Consider the following 24,864-nt stretch of genomic DNA (forward strand, 5'->3'; position numbering starts at 1 on the left):
TGATAGTAAGCACTGACTAATCTCCAAGGCACGAGCCGATAAACCTCTCAGACATAAGTCTGAGACATCCAGGCTAGCCCACAAGGACCTCATGCAGGATGTGACTATATAATGCCTCGCCCGTGGGCAAGTCACCTGGTTTTCAACACCATAGTCAAAAAAGATTGCACAGGAACAAGGAAGTCATTTAACATGAGTTTGAACTTCAAGAGGGGGGATAACATCTAGTGGGGCCGGCTCTATTCAAATGACTGGGAAGAAGGGATTTATAGCCTGGAGGAGGATTCATCATGTTATGGAAAACCACTTAAAGGCAGAATGGACTCCCCGGAGACACGTCTCGTTCATGAAGACATACACGTGCCGTTAAAAGTTCAGACATAGACACAAGGTGTGGACAGAATATGATAGGTCTGGTAAGTATTAGGGGTGGGAGTCACCAGGAGCCCCACCACATTATATTATCACAGTACAAATGTCACTAGATGGTATTTTGGCAATTTTTTACATAATGCAAATCTCGGTCAGGTCATAACCACAACCCTGGGACAACTTGATACTATCACTACTTGTCATGGAGTTTCCAGGGCTTCGCAGCACTTTCATTCATGGATCTCCAGAGTTTCGGCTGCCAGGCTAAAGGTAAGATGAAATAAGGTGAAACAAGAGCAATCGGAGTAAAAACGCTTTACTTCCATGTGCAATAACTCGGCTTGAATTGCACATGTACTGTAGAACTGTTTAGAGATTGCTCCTGTAGTACTGTGTAACATTGTTTTCTGTATGTTGTATGCAGAGTACAGGAAACATTTTAGTACCTCATGTCTTTGTGTTGTTGTCTTTTGTGCGTTGTTTCTGGTGTGTGTTTTTTGCTCTTGGACTCCTGACTGCAGATCAAGTTTCCCACCTGGGATAATAAAGTGAATAAACTGAAATAGCTCTACTTCCATTGACAGTTCATCGTTATGTAGACATTCAAAGACGCCGACTTTTAATAACGTTAACATAAACTTAATGGGGAAATGAACTGTCACGGGAGCACTGACTGATTGGTGTCGGAGCACAGAGAGCGAGCGACAGGCGGGCCCATTTCACCTCATCTTTAGCCTGGCGGCCATGCAGAACAGCCAACAGGAAGATGGGCTGCCGTGACAACTGCAACATGTTGCAATTGATTTTCTTTTTCCCAACTTCGAATTATGTCCCCGAAGGAAAACCTTAAAGATACATTTCTCTGTTTGTTCATCTCACTTCAATTTTATTGCTGCTAAATGGGATTGTAAAGCAGACAAACATCAGTCTATGAATTGAAGGAACGTGTTCTGTCTGTGTGTGTCTGTGTGTGGGTGTGTGTGTGGGTGTGTGTGTGTTGTACGCATATCCTTTGAACCTTTAGTCTGATGGCCGGGTGTCTTGCTACGGGCATGAGTAAGGGCAGTTCCGAGTTTGACGGTGTTTGGATTAGAAATGCAAAATATACATCGTTAGTATATTGATAAAAGAAGCAGACATTGGCTTTTGCCGCTCTAGCTGCTGGCCACTCCCCCTCTCCCATTGGTCACTAGCTACATTTCCATCCACGTGGGGATTGACCCCCAACACACACACACACACACACACACACACACAAACACACACACTTTCAACAGGAACTGCACTAGTTATTAATAATAGGTCGATTAATTTGCCGTCTGTGTATCGATGAGGTATTGCCACGGAAAACATTGCAATACTACGCTGTATGGATTCCCCGCCCCCCCCACTCCTAGTAAATATAGCAAGAATTGGCTTTTGACGACATAGTAGGTCTAACACGAAGTACTGCAGTGTTTTTCACAATGCTTTTTTGAAAAACACAACGCAAACTATATCCGCTCCTGATCAGCAATGTCTTCTTCCATTTCTCCAGCGTGTACAGACACTCTTAAGGATTAACTCTCAAAGAATCTGCATGTTGTCTGGTCATTTTTATTCCCTAATGGATTCCAGGAAGTGACAAAACGGGACTTTTTGGGGGGCCACTAAAGTCTGTCCCTGGGGAGCTCAGGACTTTGACCAACTCCAGATGTGGGTGACTGAACCAGGGCCTGAAAGGGTGGAGGGCCCAGCAGTTCCTGTATGGTGAGTAGATCAAGGCTGCCGTAAAGGTTGTGTGTGTGTGTGTGTGTGTGTGTGTGTGTGTGTGTGTGTGTGTGTGGGTGTGTGTGTGTGTGTGTGCGTGCGCGTTCGTACATGCAAAAGGGAGGGCACAGACTTTGACTTCGGGGAGGAGGAAACATGTGTAGAAGATTTGATTTGTGAGGCAGTGAACATGACAATTACTATTTGCCTTCAAAGAAACTGACAACTGCACTTAGGACTACAAAGCATTTATGCCCCTTTTATTACATAATTAGGCCAAAAAACGTTGGATGGCTACATCTGACATAAACTCACGTACCTCGCTCCATCCCAAACTGCTGTGCCCAGCATTTCTGTGCCGCCCAGACCTCAAAGTCCTGCTCCAAGATCGCTCGCACACTCTTCTTTTGAATGCAGTTAATATGATTAAACCAATGTCAGCGCTGTAGCTCTGGAGATGCTTTCACTCGCTTGTGCATCGATTTGCCTGTGGCTCATATCATTAAATGTGACTTTTAGAAACAATGATGGGGCATTTAAAGACATAAGGGTACAAATGGCATGCAGATGTTTACACTGCATAATTAGGATCTGTGCAAATCACTGCTTGTGCTCTTGTATAATACTATCTCTTAAAGAGGTAATGGTGGTTCTTTTCATCACCGGGATGGAGATGAAAGGAGATTTGAAAGAATGTACAGCGCTTTGGGAGTAAATCACATGACTTAGTGGTGGAATCCTCCGATGCCGGTGGTAGTAGACGGCAGACAAGTAGACAAGTGTCTGCTAGTTTTCATCCAAGCCCTTTCATCAATGATGGGACTTAGAATCCCAAATGGAGGGCTCTTGAGCGGGGATCGGATGTGACTGTGAGAACCACAACTGCATGATAAGTAAACCAACAATGAGATTAAGATTTGATATCCTACAAACATTAAAGGAGTGCATAGCTAAAGTCCCAAGTCATAGCTACAGTGCTCGTGTTATGGCTGCCATGGCTCTCAGTGAACAGTCTGTAGTCCTCTATGCTGGTCGCTCTGGTGAGAAAATCAGGCCTCGTGTCAGGAGGCAAAGAGGAGAAGAAATATAAAACATGTCATGAGATATTAAAAAGCCCTATTTGCACGGGACTAGTAAAACCTTGCCAGGGGACCTCATGTGATTTATAGACAACCCCCCTCCACGTCTACAGTGGGTTTATGAGGTGCATTCACACGGGATAAGCCAAGTCTGTATTTTACTTAATATACTCACCTTATTCCCCCCATATGATGTCATGGCTCTGTCAGAACCTTTGTTTATATCAACCCCAAATGCCAGAGATGCTGAGTCACACGGGACTAATATTATCACACAACCCGCTGCGTTTGGCGAAATATGGCAGGTCACTTGCAGTTGAATTTTAACTTTAGCACAAGGTTAAGATCACAGGCGACCACCCCAGTGTAACAAATAACTAGAGGTCCCCAGGTAATACTAGTACCCTGTGAAAACCAGCAAACATGTGCAACTTGTGTAGTTCTGTACGGTCTGTTCCTTGTACTATGACTGCAAGATTACAGCCAAGATGATAATCACAATTATTCTGATCAATCTTGAGATGAGGATTATTTGTCACGATTATTCAGTGATTTTGTGGGATAACATATTATAAATGCGTCGTAACAGAGCACTGCCTTCACTTCCATGTTCCGCTACATTACTGCTGATGGACACACTTTTGCATCCACATAAACAGGGCTGGGCGTGAATATTTGACTATTTGTTTATTAGGTAAGTGGTTGTTGTTTATTTCCCCTTCTCAATACTGCAGAATAACAGAATCCTTAAATGATAATACCTTATTATTAAACTAAAAGACACAAGCTGGAGCACAGTGGGTCCATTTCAGCTCAGTGCAAGAGTCGTGTTTTTCTCTTCTCACTCTATCTCACACACACACACCCACACACACCCACACACACACCCACACACACACACACACACACACACACACACACACACACACACACACACACACACACACACACACACACACACACAAAAGCTCATGATTTGATACATAGCAGAGTTTTCCATAAGCGTCAACATGGCAGTTCATCCTTTCATTTATTTGTGGGAAGCCAAAATTAATATTCAATCAGTTGTGCGGCCTTACTTTGTAGGTTACTCACCAAAGTAACTGCTGAGCTCTCAGAACGCTGCTACATCGCTAAAATAGGTCCAACTGTTCAGACAGGTTGTAAACAAACCCCCATTTGAGTTAGAGCAATTATTAGGAAGAGAAAACCAAAGCAAACTGTCTGTTGAAAACAGCCATCACAGACTTACCGTAGTCATATTCACTCTAGAAAGTTCCCCCATCAGATTTGTTTTCAGCGATGTCACTGTGCTCAGAGACCATTAGCAATTCATTAAGTGAGTACAATACTCCGTAAAACTAGTCGGAACTACTACCCGAGATGGAGATGTGTTTGCCTTCAAGGCTGCAAGGCTTAATCATGCCAAGGATCTGGGCTGGATAAACACATATTAGCTTGAAGATGATTTATATTCTTGGACCCTTTGCTCATTGCAAATATGGACTGTATTTATATAGCGCTTTTCTAGTCTTAACAACTACTCAAAGCGCTTTAACACAGTACAGGAACCATTCACCATTCATTCACTGTGGCTGAGGCTGCTGTACAAGATGCCACATAGGTGTCATCAGATAAACACTCACACACATTCACATGGTGCAGCCGGGGAAACTCTGGGTTCAGTGTCTTGCCCAAGGACACTCGGACATGGGACTGCAGGGTCGGAGATCAAACCACCGTCCTTCTGATTGGCAGACAACCGCCCTACCTCTGAGCCACAGCGGCCCCCAAGTGCAACACACGTGCAAGTGCATTACCACATGTGTCCAGATTCCCAGCACTGCTACTCTCTGTCCTATAGAGAGCTGAAGTCTTCTCCAGTATCCACAAGCCTCTGTTACACGGCATGTTACTGCATCAAGTTCTTTTTCTTTCTTTTCCTTCTTCAAAGCTGAAACATAACACTTGACTCCATTGTCCATATTCACAAATAAATGTCTCTGCTGTGTACTTCCTGCCTCCTTCCTAACATCGGAGCACCATGTCATTTTAACAAAGATAAAAACAACAATTATTTTGTTAACATTCAACAAGTACAGCTTCCGTGAGTCTTAGACACAGACCCACCATCAACATATCAAGGGAAGTTGTTGAATGCTAACAAAAGAAATACTTTCCTGAAAGTAGGGCAGATCTTGGGCTCTCCAGGCCAAAACACGCACATGTGCTTTTGCACATACACACACACACACACACACACACACACAATCACGCCAGCACACACATACTCACCCCCACTCTTATTCCCACTGCTAAACTACCCTCCTCACCCCATTGTGCCTGATCTATCAAACCCCAAAACAAAAGACACTTGTTTTGATTTGTTTTCAGAAAAGGCCAGCTTCAAACTGGCATTAAATGTGCTGAACAACCCGAGGACGCCTGAGATCCATGTGTGACACCACGCCAAGCTGTCAATTTGTTTTTTAAAGCACACTTGCTGCCAAAGAACCAGCATTAATAAGACAAAATAAAAAGAAATTAGAGAAAAGAAACAGTGTCACGAAAACTGAACAAAGCTGTAAAGCTGTAGTTGAAAGAGGGTTTTTGGGACTGGTGCTCAGCTAACTGGCACTCTGGCACATGTATGAGGTTACAAGGCCAAAGCCAGTCAGGAGTGGTCTCATATGATACACTCTTGGCCAGAACTTCAAAGAAGTCTTTCTTTACACCCAAGTCTTGAATCATTTGATTGCAAATAAATGGTGACTTTTGTTTGGGGACTTTTGAAAGCCTTACGTTTCCTGTACTTCGGCTGTATAACATAGAAAAACGTATGGACCAGGTGGACAAGATGGACAAGGTGAGAAAATGTCTAGGTAGACTATATTTTGGGCATTTTCACTTTGGAAACCTATAACGTGCACAGAAAGATATATAACACAATAAAGAAAAGGAAAAGAGCCAAAAAGCAGAATATGAGAACTTTAAAGTAAAATGACTAATAGTGAAAAATCTTCACGTTTTAGAAACCGGATACAATTAAAACTGTTCAGTGTTTAATAATAATCATGTCAACTGGTTGCTATATTGTTGGGTACTTTAATTTATAATAAGAGTTTTGTGTGCAAAATTGTACTAACAAACAAAAGTAACTAGTAACTAAAGTAACTAGTAAGGAGGTCCTCAGATCTACTTATTATAAATTTTGTTAAATTTTTTTTTCCAAAACTAAAATGTCTCAACACGAATCCCACATTTTATTACCAAATATAAACATATCCAAACGATGTGCACTGTGTTGCTACGGTGAACTCAAAGGGCGTTGAGTTGTGTTTTCTCCTGTGTTGTTTCTGTGTCTCTTGTTTATTGGCTGTGTCACAGGTGACAACCAATCAGAGACGTGTCTGTAATCACATGGCAATCAGAAGGCAGAGCGCTTGCGTACACAACAGGGTCTTGAACGCACCCCGGTTTCAATTTTAAAAAAGAAAAAAGGGGTTGCTACGTTTTGTTGGGGATGAACTTTTTGTGAAAAAAAACCATTACTGATAGGCTTACTGGCCTATAGGTAAGGTAGTCACTCAGGTAGCCATCCTAAGGATTCACTATGCCATGTCTAATATTATAACATGATTTATAAAATTATTGCAACGGTGTTTTTACTAACTATGCACCAAAAAGGTATCTATAAAGGCTTTAGGCCATCCTACATGCCAGTGTAGGCCTAGTTTAATATCCAACTTAGTCATACAATGTATGTGAGGTCTCTGCTGCGTCTCTCTTTAAGTTCAGGGGTCCTTGGTTTAAAATATGTTGAAGATCTGGGTTAACGGTTAATAATTGGTTGACAAAGGTTGGCTATCGGTCAGAAAAAGCCCTCTAAATTAGCATCATTATTCAAATCCACAATACGCTAATTTCTGTATCTTGTATTCATGTTACAGCACTTCCTCCATTCAGGCTGGTATCAGTGCTTTCAGATTTGTAACATGTTATCTATGCCCTTGCAGGTTTTGAGAATCATGTCATCACGGGGATTCATGACAATGTCACCATAACTTTCACTTATAAAAAGGACTTGTTGACATGTCAGAAATTTATGAAACTGTTATTCTAGGTCACATGCAAATACTTCCATAATTGCAGCAGGAATAACAACTTAGTGATTACGCTGCATCTGCTGAATAACCAACTTGCTGTGTTGTTGTTGTTGTTTTTTACAGTGGGGTAATAGATTACAGATCCACTTTTTGCTATCAGATGAAAAACATGCCTCTGCTTCCAGCCAATGGATGGCAGAATTGTTCCAGAACAGCCTGTTACAGTGGGACAACGCTACAGAAAGACAGACACATTGCCACGAAGGTCCCTTTATCTAGTTTTGTCAGGGACATTCAGAATCCTTATTATAGCCCCCCCCACATCTCTCTGCTGGTTGCCTCTCTTTAGACCGGGATGTGAACGACAAGTGCGTGTGTGTCCCGGCATGCAATGGCGTACTCGGGTTGGTTTATTTATAGACAACTTTACCCACTTAGTATCACATTTGTCAACGTCAGCCCCCCATCGTAATCCCTCCTTATGTCGACACTTCATTAGTAACCCCAGCTAAAAACACAACAAACACACACACATGCACAGTGGCACCCAATAAGTATGTGGCACTGTCTTTGTAGGGACCAGTCATTGACATAATGCATTCCCTAGCCCCTTACCCTAACTTTAACCATCACAACTAAATGCCTAACCTTAACCCTTAATTTTTCTTCAGTGACACTTATTTGGAACAGACGAGTGTTGGTGGGGAAAATGCTGACAAACAGCAACAGAAGAAGCAGCAGCAGCAGCAGCAGCAGCAGCAGCTCTGTGCAGCTAACCAAACTGATGTGTGTGGATTTATAGAAACAGTTGGATGGTGTCGGATTTGACATCTTGAGTTTAGCTTGTCGGAGCAGAGTTGAACTGAATAAATTTACAGCTCACAATGTAGGAAGCAAAGTTGGTGCATCAACAGGGAAACTTGACAAGATGTAATCAGGGAAAAGCATGACAGTGATAACAAGTTTAATTGCGTGCATGCAGAGTTTTCACTCATGGAAACAAGATCACACAACATGTTGGCTCTAAAATCACACGTAGCTTGAGCTTGCAAATATTTGAGATGTCAAGGAGCACCTGTGAGTCTTTGACCTCAGCTCTACACCGAGGCTCGTCTTCTTCAAGTACGCGTTTTCTCTGCGTTATTATTTTACGATTTCTTTCAAAAATGAAATCATGAAATTACCTTGACTCATGTCAGCTTAGTCTTATGTTAATTCACCTTCAAAAAGTATGCAGAATGTTTCTATTCATTGGTTTATGTAACTGTGGCAGTGTTGATTAGCTATACTATATGTTTGCAGAGTAAGCCACAAGTCGATATTTTATTCTTTAGCGCTGAATAGATGTTACATTGTCACCCTAAAAAGAAATTTAAAATCATAAGATTTTCTAAGGTTTACCTTAAAGCTGCACTAGTTAATAATTGCATGCTAAAAATAGATGAAATAACAAAGTGAAAGTGGTCGTCTGAGAGAAACCTCAAGACATTTGTTAACTCTGCAGTTCCTCTCCACTCCAAAAGCAGGTTTCCTTACCTAAAACTTTCCTGTATTCTTTTGTCTCTCCGCTCTCGTTAACCTACCCACTGTACCCACTGTACCCACTGTACCCACTGTACCAAATGTACCCACTGTACCCACTGTACCCACTGTACCCACTGTACCAAATTTACCCACTGTACCCACTGTACCCACCTTACCCACTGTACCCACTGTACCCACCTTACCCACTGTACCAAATGTACCCACTGTACCCACTGTACCAAATGTACCCACTGTACCAAATGTACCCAATCTACCCAATGTACACACTGTACCCACTGTACCCAATGTACCCACTGTACCCACTGTACCAAATGTACACACTGTACCCACTGTACCCAATGTACCCACTGTACCCAATGTACACAATGTACCCAATCTACCCAATGTACCCACTGTACCCACTGTACCAAATGTACCCACTGTACACAATGTACCCAATCTACCCAATCTACCCACTGTACCCACTGTACCCACCTTACCCACTGTACCAAATGTACCCACTGTACCCACTGTACCAAATGTACCCACTGTACCAAATGTACCCAATCTACCCAATGTACACACTGTACCCAATGTACCCACTGCACCCACTGTACCAAATGTACCCACTGTACCAAATGTACCCACTGTACCCACTGTACCCACTGTACCCAATGTACCCACTGTACCCAATGCACCCAATGTAACCACTGCAGCCACTGTAGCCTAGCTACACAGCATCAAACGGCAGCGGGACAAAGTTTGCATTTATAGAGGAGGATTAAGCAGCTTAACTCAGGATTTGGTGAAGATCTCAAGAGTTAAAATAAGAGTAAAGATTAGAATTACTTTTGTCAAGTGGGTAAAAAAAAAAAGACTCCAAAGGAATGCTAATCTTGCTCTGTCTGCTGACACATTCACTATAAGATAAGATATGTTTACAGCTTGTTCCGCTGCCTCTAAGTGGTCCCAACAATCAATCAATGCAGATTCAAAGGATAAGGCTGGCACAATTCTTTTTATAATGTCAACAAATCCCCTTAAAAAGCAACTGAAAGCAACACTAAAAAGACCCAACTGGCAAGAGGACATAAGTCCAAAAAAACGTCCTGCTGTCTGGCATCCACAAAAAACAAACGTGTACAACAAATGTGTGTTAATCCGCAGTTAGAAATAGTCCCCAGCAATGTACCCTTTTCTTCAGTTTAAGTAAAGTTTGTAAATAAAACTACAGTTCCCAGCTGCTTTAGGACAGATTAAACACAAAATATGTATTCCATACATCTTTAGTAGGAGTACATGGACTTGAGTCACAAGGAAAAGCTAGAAAAGTCAGAAATCACTGGATTCGTTGACAACAGGAAGGCTAGAACAATGCCAACTTCATCCTAGAACACATCAGTGATACTTTAACCTAAACCTAGTGTACATTTTAAAAAGAAGTACAGACAAAGACTTCAAATATAGCAACTTCTTTACATGATGATCAAATAACCCTATTCCACAAATCCTCCATTTAGAATTTTTAAGTAAACCCAACCCTGTCTTTGGATGTGCTGGGCCGTGCTAGTACGCAGCTGTTGCAGTGGGCATCACTCTCAGTTCCTCCTGGAACTGGTTACAGTTGGGATCCCCTCTGACTTTAGGCGTTGTTGGAATCTGGACCCCGGTTAAGGGGTTAACGCACCAGCACTCGCCCCGCTGGCCGTGGGTGGACATGTGGCACTGCGAAAGAAGGAAGAAAAACACAAACAAGTTGGAAAATACTGGAAAAAAAACAGGGAGGGGTAAAGATTCCCAGCGAGAAGCAGGGGGTGCGTTAATGAAGCATGGCGTACGGTGGCTTGAGATGTATGTGTGTGTGTGTGTGTGTGTGTGTGTGTGTGTGTGTGTGTGTGTGCTTGTAGATCTTCTGGTGGCGGGGGGCTATTGGATGAGAGTGAGGGCTGTGGTTTCGGGTGGGACACCACTTGCCCAATAACAGCCCATCCTCAGGTCATGCCCCCAAATCACAACCCATCCCCAGCAACACATGCCGTCACCGACACACACACACACACACACACACACACACACGCACGCACGCACACACACACACACACCCGCCCGGCCGCCCGCCCCTCCTGCAGTGCTCCCCCCCCCATCTACTCAGAAATGAGGTCGTAATTGAAGTGGACACAGTTTACGCCGCGCACGCGAAGAATGAAAAGCCGGGGGATAAGAAAAGACTTTCCATTTTCTTCCTTGGATGAGAAAGAACAAAAAAAGTGACAGTTACAGTAATTACCCCGCGACATGAGGGACAACTACAAAAGGGAGCTGAGTGTTGAGGAGGTACAGTGTTCCTCCCTGGGAACCGAGGACTCCGGTCCGAAACAATGCTGTTGTTTGTGACCAGTGATGAAAATTGGCCGAGTGGTTAAGAGCCCTGCTTTAGGAAACTGTGGCGCCTATTCAAATCTTCTTTTCTGCTCTACTATGCTCGTAAGAAAACACTGGATATGTGACCTTGTTTGTCCCACTGATTTCTATGGATGAGCAGAATTCAAATTCAAGCCCCCCCCCTCCCCCTCCGGTCGGAAGCACAGTTCATTCCTTAGACTAACAAAAGTCTTCCCATGAAGTACGCCAAACACTTTTATTGCCTTGTAACCTTGAGCTCAGAAGCTGTTGCCTCATTCACGATGACAACATCTCCACATGTTGTCATGAGGAACTGTGTGTGGGTGTGTGTGTGTATGTGAGCAGTGTTAAAGAGGGGGGTGAGTTGAATAAGAAAGGGGGGAGACGGGGTAGTTGTGTGGAGAGCAGTGGCAGGTGGAGTAAGGGGGAGATTTTATATTTTTGCCAGATACAAGAGTTGTTGTTGTTGATGTTAATGATGATGATGATGTGTGTGTGTGTGTGTGTGTGTGTGTGTGTGTGTGTGTGTGTGTGTTTGTGTGTGTGTGTGTATCTTAATTAGCATGTAAACTGAATGTATGTGTGTTGAATTATGCTTGTATAGGCAAATGGGGTGTAACAGTACACAGAAGTCACAGTTCTGTGCATACCTTTCCTTTGGTAAACTATTTTTTATAATAAGAAGAAACATTATAAAGACTTCTGTATTACACGGTGAGAATACAGGGAAAAACCTTTTTATCCCAAAAGGCAGGTCCCAATAGGCCATGAAACTGAAAGGCATCCCTTATGCTATAAAATTGAAAATATGGTGATTGGCACATCTTAGTGATGCTGTGGACTATGGGTTTCATCAATATTATTATTGATGAAATAGGATATTAAATTTAATCACATTCACTGTGTATTCAGTCACCTCCTCTATAGTCTATATCAATGAGGTTTCATTGTCGGGATTGTTCCCGGTAATCCCCTACCTGTGTCTCTGTGTTGGCGATCTAACCTCCGGTGAATTTCTGAGGACTATGGTTACCTGGTCCTCAGATCTCTGCAGGGTAAATCCAGACAGCTAGCTAGACTATCTGTCCAATCTGAGGACTATGGTTACCTGGTCCTCAGATCTCTGCAGGGTAAATCCAGACAGCTAGCTAGACTATCTGTCCAATCTGAGGACTATGGTTACCTGGTCCTCAGATCTCTGCAGGGTAAATCCAGACAGGTAGCTAGACTATCTGTCCAATCTGAGGACTATGGTTACCTGGTCCTCAGATCTTTGCAGGGTAAATCCAGACAGCTAGCTAGACTATCTGTCCAATCGGAGTTTTCTCTCGCACAACTAAAGAAGGCAATGACTCCTTACCCCAAGTGAAGGACTTTAAATACCTTGGGGTCTTGTTCGCGAGTAAGTGGACAGTGAAGCTGGAGATTGGTTGGATAATTGGTATCGGTATCGGTACTACATTCCATTTATTGCACCGTTGTGATGAAAGTAGAGCTGAGCCAGAAAAGCTCTTGATCTACCGGTCAGTGTTCATTCCTACCCTCACCTATGTTCATGTAGGCTGGGTCATCACCGAGAGAACGAGATCCAGGGTCCAAGCGGTCAAAATGGGTTTCCTCAGGAGGGGGGCTGGGGTCTCCCTTAAAGATAGGGTGAGAAGCTCAGTCAACCGAGAGGAGCTCGGAGTAGAGCCGCTGCTCCTTCACGTCGAAAGGAGCCAGTTGAGGTGGTCTGGGCATCTGATGAGGATGCCTCCTGGGCGCCTCCCTAGGGAGGTGGTCCAGGCACGTCCAGCTGGGATTAGGCCTCGGTGAAGACCCAAGACTAGGTGGAGGGATTACATCTCCAACCTGGCCTGGGAACACCTCGGGATCCCCCAGTCGAAACTGGTTAATGTGGTTTGGGAAAGCGAAGTTTGCTGTGAGTCGACACCGGACAAGCAGACGAAGATGGATGGATGACTTAAACAACCTTTGAACGTACACATGTTCCAGCTCCTTTTTTACATATTCTGTGTGCACTGCACCGTGACCCCCATCCCAAATTCATGAACCGTTACAGCCCTAATCAACAACACGCATTTTTAGTCAGAGCAAAGGAAGTACATACAAAGAAGTAGCAAAATATAAGTTCTGGTTTATACCAACCGCCACCAAATATCCAGATTTGTTTTTAAAGTATCCATTATCCTTAGGCCAGTTTCACACTCCAATCAAATATCCATCACCATCAGAGTAGGCTATCAAAACTAATTTGGAAAACGATTTCCATTAGCGACAGTACGTATTGTACACCTTGGCACTTTTACACAAGACAACATAGATTAATACTGTCATTCTCAGTGGATTAGGAAACAATGCCCACTCAATCTTACACGTAGGCCAGATTGGATCAGCAGCTTCAGTAAAGGAGAAGACCGACCCAAATGGACATGGCACCAATTAGAAGTCCCCTGTTAGATGTAAACATAGGGGCCCTCTTCAAGGCAGGGTCTTCACATGTGGTAATAAAGCACAACCTTCAGGCCTTTATCATCTTTTTGGGACCCCTGGAGTTCTGGAGCCCAGGGTAAATTGCCCGCTTTGCCTATAATCTTTCATAAATCGAAAGGCCATAGGCAAGGTATTTATATGTGTATATATACACCAGTGTAGGTGTAGGATGTTGATGACATCCTGTGGACCATCCTGTAGCTGGTTATTGAAAAAAAAAATGCTGGCACTGAGAAGTTAGAGGGTTTAAATGATGTGAGGATAATGCAATCTGGCTTTTTCAACGTGTTACTTCCTGGATTTTATTCCCTTAGTAACCTAAGTCTCGCAATGCTCTCAATATAGGGTTTAATATAAAGAAATTCTTGCAAACCTCTCATGTTGTACATTTCCTATGAGCAATGAATTGTAGTTGGGGTGTTTTTATTTGTTGAATTATTTCCCAAAATAAATACTGTAGAGAAAAGATTTTAAAAGATATAGATATAGATTTTAGACTTACAAGGCAAACGAGACATCAGTAAATCACTAGATTCATTTTTTTTTTTACAGCATTTAACCCCTGCAAAATTACTCGTATCACTATAAGAATTTGATCCACATGTCGCAAAACATTAGAAAAAGTCAAACTAATTCTGGCTAAACCAGAAGTAGTCTGGCTTCTAGTGCGCCTGCTTTATGGGCCCCGTAGTACGGAGCAGTGCAGATCATCCTGCCTCCGCCTCTAATGCTCTATCCCGTTTGTATTCCACGTACACTTTAACCACGTCAACGATGAAGCTGCCATGTTCAGTCTAATACAGTGTGTGAGATTCTAATGTGAGTTTGATCTTTTCTAGTTAGTTTGTTCAAATGTGAAGATTCATTTGTGTAGGTGTGTCACCTTGAATTCAACCAGCCACAATGTTCTTACTCAATAACCACCTCAGTAGGTGTGTATGTGTGTGTGAGTGTGTGTGTGTGTGTGTTTTTGTATGTGTGTGTTTAGGTGAAATGGCGGGATGTGAGCCCAGGGCTGTGTCCACGGCTCACCTGTTTGAGGTTGTACTGTCCATGTCTGTCACAGTTAGGAAACTTGAGCTCGTACAGATTCTCCAGCGGGCCTCTGTTATCCTCAGAGGTTATTTTGGAGACCTCCTCTAAGACCTTTTCCAGTTCCTGATTGCAGGCGCTCTGAAAAGGACGAGCAAGGAAACAATCATAAATACCAATGCTAACAACAATAACTATTAAGCACCTGAAAGTAGACAAAAACAATGAAGAAAAACTACTTCCAAGCGTAACAGTTCACATAGCTGCATTATCCTAAATAACCATAAACTGCTGAGCTGGGAAGATGTGATCAAATATGAAAGCATCTGTCCGGTCTACAAAATTCTGCATTACACTGATCCTACTCCTTTTAACTCTTTCATAATCCAACATAACAAAGTCAGTTAGATATCAATAGAAGCACCACACAAGGTGACCCTCTAATTCCATTCAGGAAAAGCCCATTTGGTCAATTATCATATTCTTACGGCTATACAAAACTAAAATTCACTGCCCACTGCTATCAAAGATATAAATACATATTCCACCTTTACAACACACCTTTAAACACGGCTGTCCAATTACTGCACGCATCACTGTCAGATGTGATGTGTGTTTAATGTGACGTAGTCGTTCACATGAACTACTTCAACTACTATTTCTAGTCACTGTTCCATCATCTTTATTCTGACTGTTATTGCCACTTTTCATCACACCCCCAACCGGCACCAGAACACACCCCCTAAGAGCCTGGGTCTGTCCCAGGTTTCTCCCTAAAAGGGAGTTTTTCCATCGCCACTGCTTGCTCTTGGGGGAATTATTAGAACTGTCGGGTCCTTGTAAATTATAGAGTGTGGTCTAGACCTAGGTACTCTATCTGTAAAGTGTCTTGAGATTACTATTGTTATGATTTGGTACTATGAGTAAAATGTAATGGAATTCCCTTTCTCTTGTCTCCTTTTTATAACTTTTACTGCATGGATTGCTTTAATGCCTTTCCCATCATCTGTGCTTGCTTGTTTGTATGTTTTAACCATTCTTTGCTTTGGCCTGCTGTCATTATCCATGTAAAGTAACTCATTTCTAAAATATTAACCCTTGTATTTTAGGATGCTATGATCAGCTGGAAATTAGCCATGGAGGCTAAATCTGCTCCTTTTACTGTACAGAGGATTAAGGGAGGTCTGTCCACGACGTTATAAACTAATAAACTAAACTAAACCAAGTCAACTCTATCTAATCTCCAGACAAGACACACAGTAAATGTGTAAGTTAGACTTAGGTTTGAGGCTTAAGAATGGGCTCCTTCCAAGAAAAAAAAAAAAGAGAAATAAAATACTTGTGTGTCTTGTAAAACTGTCACAAATACACACATTTGTAGCTAACATTTTTATGATCGGTAGTTGGGCAAGCAGAAAGTGGGATGGGAGTCTGCTGGAGTGGAACACGAGTGGCTAGACTGGCCGACTTAGCAGGTGGCCACACACACACACACACACACACACACACACACACACACACACACACACACACACACACACACACACACACACACACACACACACAAGTGAATACAGTGCAGGCTATTCCTGTTTGGATGTGCACAGATACACACTTACCATGAAGCCTATTGTATCCATGTGTACACACACACACACACACACACACACATTGTATCAGGCAGCCGGTGGAATCAAAGGGTCCAGTCTTATGATTAGTTGGCTGAAGATGAGAGAGAAGGGCAGGAGGAGGCGCAGTCTGCCATGAACCTTATCAGACATCTGTACATATGGATGAAAAGCTCTCTCTCTCTCTCTGTCTCTCTCTCTGTCTCTCTCTCGCTCTCTCTCTCGCTCTCTCTCTCTCGCTCTCTCTCTCAAATTTAAGGATAGGTTCAGGCCATTTTATATCACATAATTCTCCCATGTCATGTATATGTTTAAAGAGTTAGTGGCTGCTGTAATTACTCCTCCTTTCTATCCTGTCCTTCAGGAGATCATATTATACACTGGGAGGAATAGGGAACAAATTCAACAGTCCTCGTTCAGAGTCTGAATAAGCCGAAGGAATTGGGTTTCATTTAAAGATACAATCCTTTTAGTACAGATTTGTCTCCAAGGTGAAATCCCATCTGACTGCCCCTTTACAGTAGGGTGACCACACGTCCCCGGTGTCATCCAGGTTTAATTTTAAAGATTAGGTAGAAGAAGAAGAAGAAAAGAAAATCAAGACAAGCACAAATAATAATATGGATGGGATGCAGAGAATACTTTTACATTACAAAAACAAATGTGTTTATGTTCAAGGAATTAAGATAACAAATGGGACGCGACCCCAGCCGACCGCGACACATGTATTTCGCGTACAGGATTTGACCTCACAAGAACAAACAATGAAGTGCGTCCATGCCTGACACCTGCTGTCTGAAGTCCCCCCCCCGCCCAGCTGCACAACTCCTTTTACTGCATTCTCTCTTTTATTGCTTCTAATGATCTCAACAATTGTTTTGCACCCCTTTCGCTCATGATTTTTGTGTTTAATTTTGTTTTGCAAGCGAGTGAGTTAAGTGAAGGAGAAAATGAGCAAATGCACACAATTGTTTGCCATGTGGAGACATACAGTATTTGGGCCTCCACATGCATAGTAGGCCCCACGCTCATTTACATTAAAACAGGAAGAGTATGAAGATTATCTGTGTTTGTAAGGCACCCTATTATAGGTTTTCAAGGAATTTCTTTCATTTTCTGTTTAACTGTAAAATGGCGAGCATGTGTTAAAGAATGGGGGCGTTGGAGGGGGGGGGGGGGCTGCATTTATCCGCCAACACGCGCATTCCACCGTAGAGAAAAGAACAATATCACCTTTCTTCATCAATTTGCTCATAATAAGCCATTACTGAAGCATAGTCAAGTCTCTCTTTTCCATTCACTTTGTACATTAAGGGACACAACACAACTGCAGTAATGTTGTGTTTTCTCTTTTGCTGTTGTGGTTGCTGAAATGCGGGAACATCTTTGTCTCTATGCGAGTGTGCGTGTATGTTTGTTTGTGTCTGTGTGTGGGTTATGCGCATATCTGAAGAACCGTTGGATTTCACACTTGACAGATATCTTGCTATGGGCACGAGTGAGTGCAGTGCCGAGTTCGATTGGATTAGAAATGCAAACGATATCTGCAGTATATCGGTAAAAGAAGCACACACTGGCTCTAGCCGCTCTAGCCGCTCTAGCCGCTGGCCACTCCCCCTGTCACCCTGAGGACCAGAGACAGACAGCAGCGGAGCTCTGGCAGCTAAAATGTGACATACACCTCAGACTCACAAAAATACTACAGACAACAAGTGGCAGACAGAGCGTGATGCCAGTGATAGGTAGGCTATCTGTCTAATAAAGCCAGATGTATCTGGACGTGTGTATGCGTGTCAGTGTTTGAAGGAAGGTAACTTGCACACCTCACACGCAGACGCCACATGCAGAATGCTTTACACACACACACACACACACACACACACACACACACACACACACACACACACACACACACACACACACACACAAACACAGACACAGGTTCTGGTGGTTGATGCAGCTAGTATGTGCTGATTAGCTGTCATAACGAGCCAGGTGGGTAGCGCACTTCATTGTGATATTTTGTAATAAAAACATTGCAGGTAAATACAGTAGTACAAGGTGTTCCACTACTCTGTGAGTCAGCTGTAGGATATACAGTGGAGTTGCTTATAAAGTGGTTTTGGGTCCTTCCCCTTCCAGACCATCCATCTTCAACATGCACTGTACTAGTGCTTAGAGATTCATCAATACATGCATAGAGATAGTACTCAAGTATTCTAAAAGTGGAAAGACATCACCAAATTAGTCTAAAGTCAGGTTTAAACATGAGGCCTGTAACAGCTATCAAAACACAGAAAATAGTCTCACATTCTTGGACAAAAATTGACTTTATTAACAAATACATTTTCACATAACAGTTATAGGAAAGCACATTGATGTGTGCATGTGTTAATCACGTTGTGGGGACAAAATGTTCACAAAATCTCTTAATAGGGACTTGTCTTCTATATGGGGACAGAAATGAGCACCACATCAGGGAAGAAATACTTGAAACTGGGTTTTTGGTTTCAAAAAGTGAGGGTGAAGTCATAATGAGAGTTGTAATTAGACATGATTAAGGTTAGGGCAAGTCCCAGAAAATGAATGTAAGTCCATGTGATGTCAGTGATAATTAGTGTGCCTGTGCATGTGTGTTATGTTTGATTGAGTGAAAGAGCACCCAGAGGAGGGCACTAATGTACCAGACAATGTTGCTCACGCAGCACATTGTTGACCTGTTTGTCACAGCCTGCTTTTCATGTTTTTATGTCACTGAACTTTGCCATACACAACTACTGTAAGACTCAAAACTCAGAACTGAAAAGAAAGGTTACAACACAACAGTGATGGAAGAAGTATTCAGATCCCATGCTGTAGAAATACTCTATACCAAATAAAGGTTCTGCTAACTCAAGTAAAAGAATGACCAAAAGTCCTTTTTTTTTTTTTTTTTTTTTTACATACTGTTTTGCATTCAAGGGGGTTTAAATTCATGAAAATTACTAAAGGAATTCACTGTTAAAACTCCATGTATCATAGTACTGTGTTGCACACAGTACTATGATACATGGAGTACTTACTAAAGTAACTAGTAACTAAAGCTGTCAGATAAATGCAGTGGAGTAACCAAAGTAACTAGTAACTAAAGTAAATAGTGAATAAAGCTGTCAGAGGAATGTATTGGACTACATAGAGTAACTAGTTACTAAAGTAACTACAAACTAAAGCTGTCAGATGAATTTTGGGAGGATATAAAGTAACTATCAACTCAAGTAACTACTAACTAACTATAAAATTAATAAAAATTAATCACAATAAATATTTTAACTGCTTGACAGCACTGGAGTTAAAGATATATTTTTTAGAATAACAGGAGACCACTTCTGTTTTTTTACCCTTGAAATACATTAAAACATAATGGTGAAAATAACTTTTCATCAAAGAGGTGGTGTTACCTCTAACCCTTTATTTTGAATTAGACTAAGTAATAAGTGGTGAGTGGTGAGGCGGCCGGTTTAGATCTGACCTGTGGCACTTTCTGGGTTCGGGGGTCCTCTGGGTGTTTGGTCTTCATCTTGGCTTTGAGCTCATTCTGATATTGTTTCCTGGCGGACTCCTGCCACAACCAAGCATCGGCCAAAGGAGGTCTTTTGGTAACTGGATTCTCGGTCCCGTGCACATCTACAAACAAACACACATTAGACATAGTTCACCTGCAGCATCGGTACCTAGACTCCGCCTTGGCCTTCTGGCACACAGACTTCACGTTCTGTTCAAAGCTAATTCAACCTGTTGGTATGTTTTCGGGTTTAAATCCCAGATTAACACTAAATACTAAGGAGGTTCTCAGAGAAGCGTATAATGAGTCCGCTCTTTGAGAAGTGTCCTGTCTTTTAGATAAGCAGTTCATGGACAGATGTAACACACACACACACACACACTCTCCATTTCTGCGGCTTTCTCAAATACTCACTCACATTCATCTACATGTATCTATTCTATAATCACAAGCCAACATTTCTAATAACAGGCCCCTTTACAAGTCATCTTAATTGTGGAATTAGAAGACAAAGTCATTGTCCCCGAGGCATCCTGTGTCCCCATAAATCATGTGACTAATTCTATACTGGACGGTCAGGCATTGCAAAGCTGTAATTACGATGGCGACAGTGTGAACAAGCTTGTTAAGACCTTTTCTGTGAAACAGCACAGTGCTACATGCAGCCCTCTTTGGGTTGGATGCTGGGCTTGTGACGCAGGGACCTTTTCAGACATTAAAAGTCTGAACCAAAATCCAGACCAGGGTTCATGGTTGGTTTCACACTGGAGTTATCCAAGTGCACTAAAGAACGATCACGTGACAAAACTACATGCTGTCATCATCACATTTGGGAGCAGCGTCTCCCTGTACTTGTGATTGATTGGTTTGTAGACGGGCTTCCCCGTCCTCTTGCATTCATTTCTGTATCTGTTGGCAGGTTTTTTCCAACGGACTGCTGCTCTCCCCTTGATACCACTGCTCTTCTCGACTTGTTGTGTTGGTAAGAAGGAAGAAACAGGAAGTTTACTTGGGTTTGGAGGAGATGCAGTATTTATTCAGAGTAGGGCGGAGGGTATGGCATTCCACCGTAGAAAAAAGAACAATATTACAATTACCACAATATTTTTAACCAATTTGTAGTTTTGACTATCGGTGGTTTTACAAAGTATTTACATAACTTGATTTTTGATAAATAATCATCAGTGATGTGGATATAATGTCTAAGTGGGTAAAGGCAAATAATAGAACAGTTACAACAGTCTGGTAAGTTCAGAAAATGTCATCACTTTACTGTAATGCAGCCTTTAAAACCAGGACAAGAGAACAATTATGTCATATTAAGATGTCAAAAATCTAAGCTGAAATCTATCCTCATGTCACAATATCAATATAATATCGGTATATTGCCCAGGTCTAATTCAGAGACCCACTAAAACCCACACTGGGCATTTACTACCACACTACTTTATTCTCTGCTTTGACTGCCGATAGCTGTCTGCTGTGAGCGCCACGCCACTGTTACTCTGCTGCTCAACCCGAGCTGAGAACTAGAGCTTCCTGTATTGGGTTCGATATCCAAACCATCCGAAAAATTGCTTTCACACTAGTAACAAACCGAACCGAGACTACCTCTTTTCGTTGGAGCAAATTCCGTCTGTTTGGTTTTGGACACCTGGAATTTTGGGTGGCATCAAAACCAGGTAGGCGTGAAAGCCCAAGGAGGGGTAAACACAAAGAGGTTTCTCAGCCTAGTCAGAGTCATCACAGACATAACAATCTGAGATTGTCTGACACACTTCAACAGGAAAGCGTTGACGGATTTAAAGAGGTGAGCTCGGCTGCTAGTCATTGGTGGTGAGCCCAGACTAGTGAGGAAGCACTAAGGGTTTTCATGCTGAGTCAGGATTTGTTTGGGCACCTGATCTACCTGCCAGAGGCTCTCTCTGTGTGTGTGTGTGTGTGTGTGTGTGTAATTAGCTTAATAAAGACAGGAGCAGAACTCCGAGGTTGTAAATCACACTAGAGAGGGAAGGCCCCCCCTACCCCAGAGGTCCTTACACATGGTTTGACACTTTCTAAAAGGATTCTGTGCGTGTTCACGCGTGTCTCCACACATGCATTTCAGTGCACACTCACGCAGGTGTTAAAGTAAGTGGCTTCTACATCATTGCAACGGGCCTTTGTCTTCACATTCAGGCACGCACGGTTCATTTTGTCAATTTTACGCAGAAGTTGAGAACATTTGATTTGTTATCAATGCACTTAGTACGGTTCCAGAAATGTGTCCACAGGAACTGTAAAAATACACTTCAACAGTGGTTTGTTTGTAGGAATGACTTGTTTTGGGCAATACAAATTAAATGTACATAATAGGAGACTGCAGGCTTTTAGGGGATGGGGACTTTAAGACAGGTGCTGAAACTGACATGTTCAGATGAACAATGTTGATAATGTTTTTGAACATTAAAGCGTGTAAGAATGTAGAAACCCAAAATAAAAGCATGAACCTAAAAATCAGCAAGATATGTCTCCTTTGTGCAAACCTTTGAAATGTTGCAGAAAAGAAATGCCAATGGGGCTCGTTTCCATCAACGGGTTTGGGACGCAGAGCGTAGTTTCATCAGTGAAAACAAATTAGAACGTTTTATTGAATATTGCCATTTCCATACAGCTTTTCCAATGCAATATTTCAAAAATATGCGTAAAAACATTTGACCAGAAAAATGGTTAAGTTCATTGTTAACATGTTGAGGTTTAGCAGGCATGTTTAGCATGCTAGCATTTGCTTATCAAGGTGCAGCTGAGGCTAATGGAATTGTCGCTAGTGAGTAAGTAAAGTAGTAAGACAATCTTTCAATACAGTTTTCCCCTGAAACTAAAAGTGTCAACCTGCTAGTTGCATAACATTAAAAGTCATGGAATCACCAGGTTTATTAAAACACATTGTCCGGGAGCCATGATCGTGGTAGTGCTACAGGGACAGTCAGGGAACAGACCAAGTTGACAGGCTTTAGCCTCTTTAGCCAAATGTCATGGAAATCCATACAATATCTGACAAGATATCTCACCCTGGATTTGAGTGGTGGATTGAACCAACATTACCATTCCTTGAGCCCAAAATTGACCGTAGATCATACCATCTTTGTTCCTTATTGAGTTTTCATATGTCTCAAACTACAAAGGGAAATCTTTCCAAACTGATAATCCAATTAGAAAGGCAACACTTCCAATAGCAAGCCGTTAAAACTGTGTGGCCACAAACAAGATATTCACTACAGTTTGCGAGTGATGGCCAAAAGTCACAATTTCCAACATCCATCTGAGCATAAATGCTTAGAACTGTATGTTAAAATATTCACAAACAGTGTAGTGAGTTCCTCTGCAGAACACATTAAACATGTTCAAAAGAGAGCTTGATTTCATCGTTTTTATTCAAGTCTGTTGCTCTAAACTGAAAAACATGTGAAATAGGATTTAGTTTTCCTTTTTCCCTGGTAGATACAAGTCCACTGAATTGACACTTGTAATGCAAGGGTTCAAAGGGCAACACTTAGAGCATCAGGAATGTTAAAACACTAATCTAGATGCAACTACAGTACAGACCCATCGTAACGGTTTCTATGAGCTTGAGATCTTGCTTTCTATAGGCACTCGTAGGGATCTAGTCAGCATGTTCCAGGGAGAAAATAAAATCCCCAAACATAACTTCAGCCAATAGCTGTCATCTAAGTACTGCGTTGTTGATTCTCTCCTCCGTGTCATAGAAACTACCTGTCTACAGCTGTTGGGAGTGTTGGCTTTGGCTATTGCCTTTGAGCAATGCTTTCACAGCTCTCATAGCACAGAATGAGTAATGTCTTTCCAGAGTTGCTAGCATGAATGCTTTTGCCCTTTTATTGTATACAGTGAAGCTATGTCTCAAAAACGTCACTGTGCTTCCACAGCCAAGAGCCGGCCTTGCCGTACCTCTAACCATTGTCAGTATAAACGGCTCCTCTCAAGGCTCGGCCACTTCAAACACTTCATGGCTGGCAAATGGACAAGAAGCAATTGAATAATGAAGCTTTGGCCTAGCCAGAGGTCCCCTTCAAACCTTTTACGGTTAGCTAGTTCTTTCAACTATTTCTGATGTTGCTATGTGTCCATGTGGCCGTGTGTTTCATCTTTCATCTAAACCAAAGGAAGTTGCCTTTGTAGTTGTAAGGGGAAACTGTTCCAATTGGAGCTCCTGCAGGATTTGTTAGACTTAAAGACAATACGTGCACCCTAAGGTCAAGGTGGCTTTCTCTTACAAAACGTATGCTTTTCACCATCAAGTGACATCAAATGTCTAACGACTGGCCAGTGTAATGCAAAGTGTAATGCAGAGAACCAATGTTCATTTTACAAGCCGCAACAGCAATACTGGTAATGTTTTCACCTTGTAAATCTGTGTGTGTGTGTGTGTGTTAAATTATGGTCAGGCTTAAATTACTGTATAATTAAGGGCGTGATCACGTTGATGGACAGGTGCCTAGTGAGCCAGGCTAACCCTGGGCTCCCTCACAGTTCAGCTGAAGCTAATCTGACTGAATGTACTTGACCTACCGACTGTGTTTTTGTGATGGTTTTGGTATTTTCTTCTGCATTTTGTCCTGTTGTTTCTTCTGTTTTTGGTTCTCTGTCTTAATTCTTTGTGATTGTGTAATTTTCGGTCTTGTACATGTTCTGTTTCTTGTTTTGTTGTGATAGTCTGGTTTTCTGTGCTGTCTTGTCCAGCTTTACTTCCGGTGTCTTCCCGCCCCTGTGATTGCTTGATGTTGTTCACCTGACCACTAACGTCTATATAAAAGGGACTTCAGATACAGTATTAGGGACCACTGAGGTCTATATAAAGGGACTTCAGATACAGTATTAGGGACCACTAAGGTCTATATAAAGGGACTTCAGATACAGTATTAGGGACCACTAAGGTC

General features: G+C 42.2%; 1 protein-coding gene across 2 annotated transcripts in view; it reads right to left on the reverse strand.

Annotated features, from left to right (window-relative positions):
* The window catches only part of LOC117952727 (insulin-like growth factor-binding protein 2-B), a 37,980-nt gene that overhangs the window by 5,410 nt on the left and 7,706 nt on the right, over positions 1–24,864 (reverse strand). Inside the window, exons 2-5 of one of the 2 annotated variants that reach the window (XR_004658493.1) lie at positions 19,895–20,049; positions 14,759–14,899; positions 9,626–10,555; positions 7,154–7,156 (exon numbers count right to left, since the gene is read on the reverse strand). Coding sequence is in view for 1 of the 2 variants with exons in the window: in XM_034885233.1 (XP_034741124.1) it covers positions 10,397–10,555; positions 14,759–14,899; positions 19,895–20,049 (455 nt within the window). In the remaining variant the exon portion in view is untranslated. Of the gene's footprint in view, positions 1–7,153; positions 7,157–9,624; positions 10,556–14,758; positions 14,900–19,894; positions 20,050–24,864 lie in introns of those variants that run through there. The other variant, XM_034885233.1, reaches the window with a different exon arrangement.

Source organism: Etheostoma cragini, chromosome 11, assembly GCF_013103735.1.
Source record: "Etheostoma cragini isolate CJK2018 chromosome 11, CSU_Ecrag_1.0, whole genome shotgun sequence".
NCBI lineage: Eukaryota > Metazoa > Chordata > Actinopteri > Perciformes > Percidae > Etheostoma > Etheostoma cragini.